General features: G+C 42.2%; 1 protein-coding gene across 4 annotated transcripts in view; it reads left to right on the top strand.

Annotated features, from left to right (window-relative positions):
- The first annotated feature begins 951 nt into the window (after positions 1–951).
- Positions 952–13,080, top strand: part of LOC141146942 (transducin-like enhancer protein 1) — a 99,547-nt gene continuing 87,418 nt past the window's right edge. For all 4 annotated transcript variants that reach the window (XM_073633761.1, XM_073633769.1, XM_073633780.1 and 1 more), the window contains exons 1-4: positions 952–1,692; positions 4,819–4,919; positions 11,598–11,661; positions 11,765–11,809. In XM_073633761.1, coding sequence (XP_073489862.1) covers positions 1,669–1,692; positions 4,819–4,919; positions 11,598–11,661; positions 11,765–11,809 — 234 coding nt within the window. In that variant the 5' untranslated portion in view covers positions 952–1,668. The remainder of the gene's footprint in view (positions 1,693–4,818; positions 4,920–11,597; positions 11,662–11,764; positions 11,810–13,080) is intronic.

Consider the following 13,080-nt stretch of genomic DNA (forward strand, 5'->3'; position numbering starts at 1 on the left):
GGGGGGGTTGCTGACACGTATTATATGCATGTACATAATGGGGGGGTTTGCTGACACGTATTATATGCATGTACATAATGGGGGGGGGGGGGTTGCTGACACGTGTTATATGCATGTACATAATGGGGGGTTTGCTGACACGTATTATATGCATGTACATAATGGGGGGGTTTGCTGACACGTATTATATGCATATACATAATGGGGGGGTTTGCTGACACGTATTATATGCATATACATAATGGGGGGGTTTGCTGACACGTATTATATGCATATACATAATGGGGGGGTTTGCTGACACGTATTATATGCTCATACATAAGGGGGGGGTTGCTGACACATAATATGCTCATATATAATGGGGGGGGGATTTTTGCTGACATGTATTATATGTATTATATACTCGTACATAATGGGGGGGGGTCAATTTGGCATATTTGCCAGGGGTTCTAGATGACTTTGTCCCAGCACTGTATAATGTGATGCATGGCCATACAGTGTACATATATAGCATGTTTCTATTGATATATAGCACAGTATTGCACACACCACTGTCATACAATGTCAATTCCGGTAATACAAATACATCGAAATGGTAAGAAAAGAAGGTGAAACGCGGTGTAGTTAGCCGTGTCTCTTTTCATCTATGTAAGCACCTAGCATGGCCTCCACATAAATACTCCCATAAATACCCGAGCATATATTTCAGCATTATAAACACACACGCCGCTTGACGCTCTCGTCCCACCACGTTACTTTGATTGACAGCCAGGCAGCTACTTCTCCATCTCACCGCCCATCCCACTCATTCTGGCAGTTGGCCCCGCCTCCCTCTCCCCCCATTGGCTCGCAGCAGCCCGAATGGAAGGCGTCCCCAGAAACGACATGGGGAAAGCCGCGATTGGCGACAGCGGCCCTGCACGTCACGACCCCACGTTGGGCTAGCGGCGCCGCGATTGGAGGCGACGCGGCATTGCCCTCGCAATGGGCTTGGGCGGGGCCGGCTTCTGGTTAGCTGGAGGAGTGTGAAACCGCGTGTTAATGTAACCAGTTGTGGAAAAGTGAGGGCGGCCCGAGTCGGTGGTGTGTCCCGTGTGTGTGAGTACGGAGCGAGCGGCGGAGAAGGAGGAGGAAGGCCCCCCTTTACACGGAGAGGCCTGGACGGAGGAGCGGAGCTTGTTCGCCCGGTGACTGAGGGAAGAAGTTTGTTGCGGCGGGCTTTGTCCGGCCCGTCACTTTGTTCCCAGGAAGGTGGGGGAGGAGCGGGCGGAGCCGTCACAAGTGAGGGGCTCTTATTGTTGTTTGGAGGAGCTTTTCCCCATGTGGATGGAGAAGTGGTGGGGCCGTATTGTCAACACCCGTGTGTACATGTGTCCTCCGACACACTGCTGAGCCCCATCTGCCGGGGCATCGCCTCATCCGCCACAACCTCATCCGCCATCACCTCGTCCGCCTTTGGGATTTATAGCAAGTTGTCCGGGAAAGTTTGCTGGGAATATCGGTGATCGTGTGTCCGGGAGAAGCGATCGGAGGGTCCCCGGAGCTTCCACACAAAGGAAGGACGAGGAGGATGCTGGGTGGCTCTGCCTAGGCTCATCACATCGCTGTCCCACCGACACACCGCCGAGAATTGAGCTGATCAGGGCCAAAGCTGCGGCTGGGAGAGCCATGTTTCCCCAGAGCAGACACCCGGTGAGTTCCCTGGACCTGGATGGCCTAATCTACTACATCTTCCTATCATCATCATCTAAGGGTTTACCCTCACAAGGGTTCTGGCCTTTTAAATCTGCTACTTCCTGTTTGTGGGGTGACAACCGGATCCCGGCTCTGCCCTTTTGCGTTGTCACCCGCTACCAGTGCTGACACGGTTTTTGTTGTGTAGCTGGTGAAGAGCAGGGATGTGTATGAAGACAGGAAGTGGAGGTTGTCAGAGATGCAAACAGGAATCAGGATCAAGAAGTGTTTTCTAAATTGGACTTAAAAAAAAAAAAAAAAAAGGGTGTTTTTAGCTAATGAGTGTTCTGATTTTTGGGTTGAAGATGCTGGAAAGTATGAGCTTGTATTGACTGCACCTTAAGGCCTCATGCACACGGGGGTGTCTGAAAGAGCCCCTCTGGACGCCAGAGCTGACAGCAGAATGTGGATTAAAAAATGCTAAAAGCCGCATATGCATTCTACGGAGCAGAATATACATTTATTCTGGCCTTTGGAATATATTAACGTGCATATGCTTTATGCATCTATCATTTAGGCACATATAGCATATGTTCTATTAAAGAACGTGCCTTTGGTGTGTTTATTTTTCTGCCTGTAAACACCCCCCTCTAATATGCCAGTAAATGTCTGATGGGCTTAATTTTTTCTAAAGAGTGAAAAATCTGGTGCAATTGTGCATAGAATCCAATCAGCTTTGAGCTTTTAGCACTGGTTCACATTGCAGCAATTTGGCATGCAATTTAACATGCCAAATGGCGGCTATTGCCAGCAATGGCCCTGTCCAAAGCAGTGGGATTCCCAAAAGTAGTTTCTGTACTACTTTTGGCGACTTTGGGGTGGGATTTCAATAGACATCTGTGCAGCAACCCGCAGAGATGTCTCAAATCGCACCCCAAAGTCGGGAATGAAATTGTGCAAGTTCAGCTGAATTTGCACAATTTCATTCCCGCTGTCAGTGTGAACCTGGGCTTATTGTCAAAGCTTAATTGAATAAACTAACGTTAGAAGCTGATTGGCTACCATGCTTAACTGCACCAGATTTTGCACGCTCCAGTTTTAGTAAATCAACTCCTGTGTGTCCATGCACACATAGGGAGAGATTTACTAAAACTGGTGCAGCTGTGCATGGTTGCCAATCGGCTTCTAACTTCAGCTTGTTCAAGCTGATTGGATTCTATGCACAACTGCACCAGATTCTGAGTGCACCAGTTTTAGTAAATCTCTCCCTATGTGTGTGTGGATGCATAGGAGTTGATTTACTAAAACTGGAGTGTGCAAAATCTGGTGCAGCTCTGCTTAGAAACCAATCAGCTTCCAGGTTTTATTGTCAAAGCTCAACAGCTAGTTGGCTACCATCCACAGCTGCACCAGATTTTGCACTCTCCAGTATTAGTAAATCAACCCCATAGGCTAGTATAGAGGCTCTTTCACTGACTGAACAAAAAAGAATGCTTAGTGTCTGTATAAGCTCTGTGTACACAAGGCCATAACAGAATTCTATAGTGGACTTGGGTTATGTTGTTTTGGGCGCAGGGGCTACTTGTCTCCTGTGGTTTCTCATCTGATCACATTTTAATGGTTCTTTGTCTTTATTTTGGGTTCTCGGACTATCTAATGTGGTGTTGAAAAAAAGCATGGCGGTTTGTTTGCTTGTGAACATTTTTTTTTTTTTTTTCCCTTCCAGCCAGTGGTTTAACATAAATCTCATGCCCACATGTCTGCCATCTGTTCTGCTCTCCAAGTTGTTGGGAGGAGGAAGCTGGGAAAGCCTTATTATGTATGCCACATACCACCCACCAATTTCCCTCCTCGTTCTTCAAGGGGTCTGACATGCTCTCGGTCTTTATTGCACGTTCTTTAATTTAGAGTTGATGATGGTTTTACAGTTTTTTTTTTTTTCCTGCGGATGCCAGTTTAGATGTCACTTCCTGGTTTTAGTTCAAATAAGCCGTTGTGAGATGAGATGGATAGGCCATATACCCGCTTGGTGATCACACAGTCCATTGCTTGTCTGCTGACCTCTACGTTGGCTGCAGGGTTTCTTTAGGCAGCAGCAGTTTTGTTGAGCTAGCTGGCCAACGGTGTTGCCTGTGATTATAGTTTTTAATAGTAACATTATCCCGCTGTATTTGGCCATCGATTGGCAAATCGATTTGAGATTTTAAAATGGCACAGCTAAAGAAACTGTAGATTTGTCTTTTTATACCAGCTTTATAATTTTGGTTTCGTTTCTTTGCTATGAGTGTACTATATTGCACTGCTGTTCTTCACACTTCAGTAATGATGTTTAAATGGATAGAGTATGAAAGATGCAAAATATGTGTCTGGCTGCATCAAATAGCCTTAACATTGACCCTTTGCTTTAAAATCTAGCAGTAATGGATCCAATTAGTCACACACTGTAAGCCTTTCTACTTATGATTCAATGCTTCTCTGGTAAAGGCAACAGCCATAATTTAGAATTTTAAAGAGGAAAGGTTTACTTTTTTTGTCTAAATGCGGCCTGTGTGGGTTTTGTTACGCTATTCAAGGATGCAAAGATAATGGGCCTTGTCATAAAGTCTTATTTACCCTTGGCCCAGTTAACCACTTCTAGAAGTCAGACTTGTCACACAAGATTAATATAATTGCCGGTTTATTGAGAGTCATTAGGTGTGTGTGTGTGCAGCTATATTTATCCATGCAGGTGAGGCCTGCTGTCTGTACTGATGTTTTGGTTGCTATGTATATAAATTTTTTTTTTTTTTTTGGGCTGATTAGTAGTTTTTTTTTTTTTTTTTTCTTTTCCTTGCAATGCGTTACACCTATTGCTCCTCCAGTCAAACACAGAACAATACTGGCTGTGTCTCTTCTGGATGTATTCATTCTGGAGTTGGATGAGTTAATCTGCATTGTGCTTTGCTTGGCAAGTCAAATGGAAACATTTCTTGGTGGCTTCTATGAAACTGTTGTGGGAATAAGACTGCAGGGTATTATGTCTGCTCTGCCTCAAGTATCATTCAAGTGGAAGTTGTATTGAAGTTGTGTGTGTGTGTGTGTGTGTGTGTGGTGTTTTTTGTTTTTTTTTTTCTTAAATTTCATTCCTATCTTTTGGTCCTCTAGACGCCACACCAGGCCACAGGCCAGCAATTTAAATTTACCATCCCTGAGTCCTTAGACCGAATTAAGGAGGAATTCCAGTTTCTTCAAGCTCAGTATCACAGGTGAGCATCTTTGCAGAAAAATGTTTAAATCCAATTTTTTTTTTTTTTTTATATAAAAATCAGTGATATAATCAAGATGAGGTAGGAGCCCTTCAGGATCTCAAGGTGTATATTGCATTGGGTGGGAAAGCGTAAACTTGATTGATTTTTGGCTAAAAGAAAAGTGAACTTCTCTTTTGGTCTTCTAAAGGTTTTTTGGTATGCTGTGACACAAAAGCTTTGGATTTTATTGTTTTAAAGCTAAAGTGCAAATATTGGAATGCTTTGCTTCAAACAGTCTTCCTTGTGGTTGTGTACATGTACTTAGAGCTGGTATGCTGAGCTTTATGTCTGTTAATAGATCATTAGATTATTTATTCAATGCTTTACTCTGGACAGGTTGATGGCTAGGAGCATACTATATCCTTAGGAGCTGTTTTATGAAAGCATCCAATTAAGAGTTATCCTTTATAACAAGGAGTTGGATTGCTGTGGGTAAAAACTTCAGTTTTTCAAATAGTTTTTTTTCGATAAGTAATTTTTCAGTGTACCATAAATGAGTTGAGTTAAATGCATTATGCGTTTTAGTGAAGTGTTTTTGTGGTGGTTTTCCCATCCTACATATTTATTGCCAGCAGGTGGTGTTCTTTTCAGAATGGTTTGTCCCATTCAAACCAACTTTTTTTTTTTTTTTTTTTTTTTTCTCTCTCTGTGTATTTATTCCCAACCTGCCTGAGAACTGTCAATATTTGCTCTTCATTTTGTAACAAAATCTTGAGTTGAAAACACCAGATGAGTCAAAGCTGTTTGCCTTCAGGAACCTGCTTTGCAGTAATAAGGCTTTGTTTAAATAGTAAATTAGTTACTGTTTGTTAAACATCCTGATACACAGGCAGTGTAAAAAGATTGAAGCTGGAGGAGGCTCAGTAAACTGAAGATAATACATACTCCCATTTAGGCAGGTAACTTGTCTCGCCTCCATTTCGTTCTTTACGCATACATGACAAGTCATTTAGGGCTCGTTCACACCAGCCCTATTTGGGCTCCGTTGGTCTGTTTCCCAAAGCATTGACAAGGCAAGCTTGTTCTTATGTCCTAATTCTTCAGTTCACATCAATGCGCTACGTTGCTGTGTGCTGAAAAAAAGTAGGTGCGTTTTTTAAGCGGAGCAAATAAAACGCTTCAACAGTGTCACTCATGGAGTTAGTGGTTTTAAACCTGGTGTCTGTTTTTTTCTTCGTTTAAAAAAACAAAACAAGAAAAAAGTGGTTTTAAACCTCAGACATGAAATATGAACAAAGCATATTCTTTTATAGTGTGTCGTTTCTGTCCGCTGCCTCATTCCTCTGCTATCTCCATTAGCCGCTTCTACCAAGTTTTTCTGACACCGAGAGAAAAAAAGGTGACAGGGAAGGGATCTCTAGCAGATAGCCTCAGTTCTCTTCCTGTATGCTGTGTGAAGGGGGGTGTGTCCCCTCGCTCCAATCAGCTCTCTTCACTGAACTCTGCAGAGTGTAACGTCAGCTCTCTGCCCCTTTTTGTCCTGACTGTTCAGGCATGCTGTATAAATTCTGGACTTTGAAGGGATATAGAGAATAGACTGCAGATAAACAGGTAAAACTTATATGGGAGTAGTTTCATCTCTGGGTATCCCCTAAAACCAATCACTTTACTAAATCTGACAGTTATAAACTCCCCACATTTACCCACTAAAGTGAAAAAAATAAAATAAATGTGGTTTGTCGTACAGTGCATTACAGCACACCTTAAAGTGGAATGTCACTCTCCCAATAAACATTGACTATTTTTAATCCTTATGCTGCTCGCATCACTAAATGGTTAAAGTATATCCTATTTCCTTGTTACTCTTTTATTACATTTCTTCAGTTACTTCCTGGTTTCCAGGCCTAGGCAAATTATGTCATGCATCTCTGTAGCCTTCAGGAGAGGTGGGGGGGGGGGGGTTCTCAGCTAAGTGCACATTCCTGCATGCATGAGCTAAGGGCGTATGGATTCCTAGAAGTAAATGCTACATGAATCATCTGCCCTTACTCAAGATGGCCGCAGCCAGAAATGCTATGGGGGGGGGGGGGAGGAGGTTCAAAGTGATTTCTCAACAAATAAAGCATAGAGACATGGATGGGGGAGTTTGCTTTGCATATTACAAACAAATAGTGGTATTGGTTTGTGATGCTCAGATGCAGTAAAGATCTGCTTTAATGTGTGCCTGCTGGTGTGAATGGGCCCCTAGAGTTGGCAGTAGAGCGTTTGAATACCTCCCTGCCTTATGACCTGAATATTTTTGTGGAGATTCTCACTGCCTTCATTTTAATACATTTGTAGGGTACAGATCAAATTTTGGTTAGCGTGACTTGTAGTTGCTATATAGTGGCTTCTAAACTGCATGTGGCTTGAGTGAGAATTAACAGGGCCAGGATTACAGACTAGCCAGTAGGTGTGGACTTGTCTGAGTCCTGGTCTGTGCTCTTGACCACTATGTGGTATTGTTAAAATTTGACACAAAATCTGACTTTTTCTTTTTGCCCTATTTATAACATTTCCTTTTTAAAGTGTAGATTTCTGTTGGTTATACGTTGAGATCTTACTATTTCAAGAAAACCGTAAATGACTGAGTACTACTTTGCATATTTTTACAGTGGAATGATTAAAATTCTCACCTAAAATGAATCAAAGGTGCACATGTGCAGGACTTAGGGTGGTGGGGGCCTCTGGGCTTGAGTCACTTTCGGGCCCTACCGTTCTATACATATGCACAGCTCTATAAAACCGAAATAGAAAAGGACAAGGTGCGCCAGACTCAGTGCAGTATTAAAGAACTTCTGTTTAATTGGACAAGACAAAACGGCCAAATGGCTACTCAAAAAAGTAGATAATATATAAGCGTATAAGTGGAGGATACTGTACTGGTATTTGTCCTGGGTCCATGATTAATAAAAATGGATAAAATTATAATTACCGTATTTATCGGCGTATAACACACACCCCAAGTTTAGGAGGGAATTTTAAGGAAAGAAAACTTTTAGGAGGGAAGTTTAAGGAAAAAAACTTACATTTAAATGCCCATCAATGCAGCCTTATCAGTGTCCATCTGCAGCCTTGTCAGTGTAGCCTTGCTCCAGTGTCATTGCTGCCTTGTCATTGCAGCCTTTCAGTTTAAAAATGGCGCCGCCGAGATACAGAGCCGGCTTTCGCCTGCTCTCGGTGGCTTTTGGAATGGCCGGGGCCCCCTATTGGCCGGGGCCCATGGGCTTGAGCCCCGTCAAGCCCAATGGAAAGTCCGGCCCTGCACATATGTCGTCAATGGATTACATTATGCTGAATGACAACTAGGGTTGTCCCGATACCACTTTTTTAGGACCGAGTACAAGTACCGATACTTTTTTTCAAGTACTCGCCGATACCGATTACCGATACTTTTTTTTTAATGTCACGTGACAGTGTTTTTTTTTTCATTTTTTTTTTTTTTTTAACAGTGCTTGCTTTTTTTTTGGGGGGGGGAGGGGGTGAACGTTGTATGTGTGTGTTATTTTTTTTTTTTTTACAATTTTTATTTTTTACAATAATATTTCTTTTATTCTTTATTGTTTTTTTTTTTTTTTTTTAATCAGCCCTTTTGGGGGGCTTTGGTGAGATATCAGGGGTCTTAACAGACCTCTGATATCTCCCCCTTGAGACAGAGAAAGAGACAGAGGATAGAGAATCCCCAGTCCCTTTCTCTGCAGCGTCAGCTGCACTGACAATGAATGGAGAGAAGACCGCAGCTTCTCTCCATTCATAAACTGACACATCGTAATCACAGAAGATTACAATGTTTCAGTTATGTGAATGGACAGAGTCAGCTGACTCTATCCATACACAAAGGAAGGAGGGGGAGGACGGAGGAACTGAAGGGGAGAACGGAGGGGACAGATAAGAGCAGAATGGAGGGGACAGATAAGAGCAGAACGAGGGGACAGCGGAGAGGGACAGATAAGGACAGATAAGAGCAGAACGGAGGGGACAGCTGAGAGGGACAGAGGAAAGGAGGGGGCACGGAGGAGGATGCAGTGACAGTCAGCTGTGAGCGATCACCGCTGTCTGTCACTAAAGCTGGTGAAAGCCGCTGGGGGAGAATCTTGTAACTCCCCCACGCGCCGATCACAGCTGACAGTCAAGGTATCGGGGGAGGCATCGGGAGCATTTGCCTGAGTACAAGTACTTGGGCAAATGCTCGGTATCGGTGCCGATACCGATACTAGTATCGGTATCGGGACAACCCTAATGACAACATTGCATCTAAGAACACCGCATCCTGTTAAGCCTCAGAAGCCTAGAACACATGATCTCTGGCTACCAAACACATTACTGATGAGTCAGTCAACAATGAGATACAAGGATCAAAAAAGGCTGCCTCCATACATATGGATAACTACAGACACATTGGAACAGTGCTTGGTACATTAATGCACGTTGACAGTACAGCGTATACAAAACCTTAAACGGGCCATTTCCCTTTTTTATGTTGTGAAAAGCATTAGAATTTGTGTAAACCGTGTATTTATAGACTTATTTTTTTTTCCTAAAGGATAAGTTCACCTTTCTAAACATTGTTACACCCATGTTTAGGGTGTAAGGCCCCTTTCACGCTGATGGACCGATTGGGTCCACCTGAAAAACTGATTGGACCATCCATTTCTCTCTATGGAGCTGCAGATGTCAACAGACACGACACCTGCCAACATCCTATCTACTAAATTCAAATGGATGAGGATCCATTCCCCATCTTTCTGGTGACTCTGATGACAGTTGGCTGTCTGTTTCCATCCAATATAGAGGACAGCAGGCTGTGTCTGTGTTCACACTGCATTAGCGGAGCAGACAGACCTGTTATCTGTTTACTCAACTGAGAGATCCCCTGCTGAACAGATGGATCCCCTGGCAGATTCCACCAGTGTGAAAGGGGCCTAACCTGTTCAGCAACCTCTCCCTGCACTGTCTTTGGGGTTTCTTCCCCCAACACAGCCATGATGGGCTCCACCCATGCGTTTTTTCTGAATGAACTACAACTGGCATCTTCCTTTGCTGCAGATAGCTTTGTAGTTCTATATGAACTGCGAGTGCACTGGTGAGCGCTTTCGTAGTTCATTGACCTTCCTGCTCTCCAGGAACTGTCTTCCCATACAGGAGGTACGAGTTGACAGCTGTCTGGAGGAGCCTGACATTGCACTTGCAATCTGCTGATTGTGGGTGCAATGTTCTGCCGACTCCAAAGAAAAAAAAATACATGCATTTTAATTTTTTTTTTTTCCCCATGGGGGATGTCACAGGAATGGAGAATAAATTTTTGTCCAAAGTGAGAATTCCCCTCTAAGGCTTTCTTCATAACTATGCAGTTTTCTTTTGATCCATTTCCGCGGTGCATTTAGCATTTTTTAACACATTCAGCGCTTTGCAATTTTTGTTTATTTTTTTGGCCAGTGTGTTGGGTGGATTAAAAACGCAAATCACGGTAAAATCGCAGCAAAAACGCACTACCTGCTTTTTTTATTGCTTCTCTGCTATTGAACCAAAAGTGCACCGTGGTGGTGTTTTTTTTTTTTTTTTTTGAAAAGTCCCTTACCCTTTCCAAAAATGCAGTGTCTGGAAAAAAAGCTTAGTTGTGAACATGTCCCAAATGAAACCACGTTAAATGGACTGTAGTGTGTTTCAGCACGAAGCATTAAATGTGTAGGTGTGAACCGAGCCTTAGATCTTTGTCACAGAAACATGTCCCTGTTGGAATATTTCCCTCCACCTCTTATTTTGGTGACCACTGTAAAATCTTTGACATCCCAGTGCTTTTGTCTCACAAAAGATGGTCACCAGTATAAATAGAGAGGGTAAATGTCTCCCCAGAGAAGATGCACAAACTCCCCCAATGAAAACTTGACAGGGGTTTCAACCCTTCTATCCAAAACTAGAAAAAATGGCTTTACTTTTTATTTTAATTTATTTATAAAGGAGTAATTGTCTTTTCCTCTTTGCAGACAGCCTATTCCTTTTTATTTTCTATCATGTTTTATCAGCATTTAAAGCATAACAAAACCCAAGAACATAAATTAAATATTGCATATTGAGATAACTGCTGCATTAGTGGTGTGTAGTGTGGGCGGTGGTCCCCTCCCAAGCAAGTACAGAAAATTCCTGTTGATCTTGCCAGAAATGTAGTGTCCTTATCATGAATGACCGCAACATACAGGGATATGTAACGTAATACTGACACATAATCGCACACATAGGTTGGACTTGATGGACCTGTGTCTTTTTTCAACCTCACCTACTATGTAACTATGTAACTTCTGTGAGCTAACCTGGAAACCTAATGCTGTGTCCTTATCACTCAAACAATGTTATCCTATTTGTGTATCCTATTATTTCCATTATCACTCATGTTATGGTGACGAAAAATGGCAGACATGGTTGACTTTAGCCTGGGTGGCAACCATGGATCCCTCCATAGATAAAATAGAGATACAAATAAATTGCCTAAAAAGAATCTAGTTACCACTTATAAGGATTGGTAGGCTGCCATATACTCCATGTTTGTTTGTGTTTTATATATGCTTTAGGAGAAAATCTGGGAGAAATGTAGTTCTTTTTAGGCACCTCAAGTCTTATCTACAAGTGTATAAAAACTGCTTTTGTTTCAATTTATTTCAGCCTTAAGTTGGAATGTGAAAAACTGGCAAGTGATAAGACAGAAATGCAAAGGCACTATGTTATGGTATGTACTGTCTATCTTTTATGTACCCCCCCCCCCCACCTTTTTTATTATATGGTAGGTACTCTTTTGTGTGTAATTCAATTCCTTTTTTTTTCTCTTGCAGTATTATGAGATGTCTTATGGCCTAAATATTGAGATGCATAAACAAGTAAGTTAAACCGCATTGATAAACTACAATGGTATCTTTTATATACGTTTGATGTTTTCCTCAAGGATTTGTAACAGGTTTCTATAACCAATATATTTAAGAGCCTGTACACATTGTGGTAAGGTGAATGGAACCCCAGTGCTTCTCTGAAATGTAAACAGAAATAGATGTGGTTTGCATAACATCTGATTTATTGCAAATGGGCTGTCTATTAAGCCCCTCAAGCCATGAAAACTCATGCTCTCTGTCCTGAACTCATGCTCTCTGTCCTGAATAAGTCCTAAAGGTTTGAAAAGTTGTCATTTCTTTCCACACACATAGGACATCTATCATTAAAAGAAGGCATTTATTCTTCCAAAGCAAATACATCTTTGCACATTGGAACTGAATAGTAGTAATCCCAATGTTTCTCTTCTCCCTCAGGCTAGGTTCACACTGCTGCAGTGCGAATTTAGCGCGATTTTGATCCGATTGCGTTGCAAATTTGCATTGCGAATTCTTTGTGTGTTCTTGCGATTCTACTGCAAATTTTGCAATCTATGGAGCTGAATTCGCATTGCACACGGATCAAACTCGGACAGGACCCTTTTTTTACGCAGGTTAAATTCACAACGCATTGATGTGAACAGCACTCATGGAAAACAATGTTATTAAAATGACTTGCGAATTTGAGCGATCGCAGCGGCTCAAATTCGCAATAAAATTCGCAGCAGTGTGAACCTAGCCTCACTCAGCTATGAAGACCCCAGGCTCTCTCCTCCCCGGCTGACGTCAGCAGGGGAATCTCAGCCCCGCCTGCTGGAGCTGTTGGACAAGGAGTGCTGAGAGCCTGGAGTCACATGGTCGCAGGGAGATGCTGTGAAAAATCTGGTAGAAATCTGCTTTTTCTTGAAAAAACAAAACACTAGGATACAGCTTTTTATCTGACAGAAGGGTTGATTCAAAGAGGAGATAGTGGCTTAATGACCATTTTAATATTGCCAATCTTTTAGGCCTAGAGGGGTATGTGCTTATCACACATTTACACTTACCTTTTTTTTTTTTTTTTTTTAACTTTTTATGCTTTTTTACTGATTTATATAAATTTTTGTGTTGCAAAGCACATTTGCACTGTAATACCAGTCTTGCTTTTTTATGCTCATTATTTTTGGTAGTTATAAGTTTAAAGTTAAACCATCATGTTTTAGTATACCTGTGATGGTCTCCTTTTATTCATCATCAGTTACCTGATTAGTGTTGAGCAGCTGACTCTGCTGTGTGCAGTTTAGCAT

The sequence above is a fragment of the Aquarana catesbeiana genome, linkage group LG01 (assembly GCF_042186555.1).
Source record: "Aquarana catesbeiana isolate 2022-GZ linkage group LG01, ASM4218655v1, whole genome shotgun sequence".
Classification (NCBI taxonomy): Eukaryota; Metazoa; Chordata; class Amphibia; order Anura; family Ranidae; genus Aquarana; species Aquarana catesbeiana.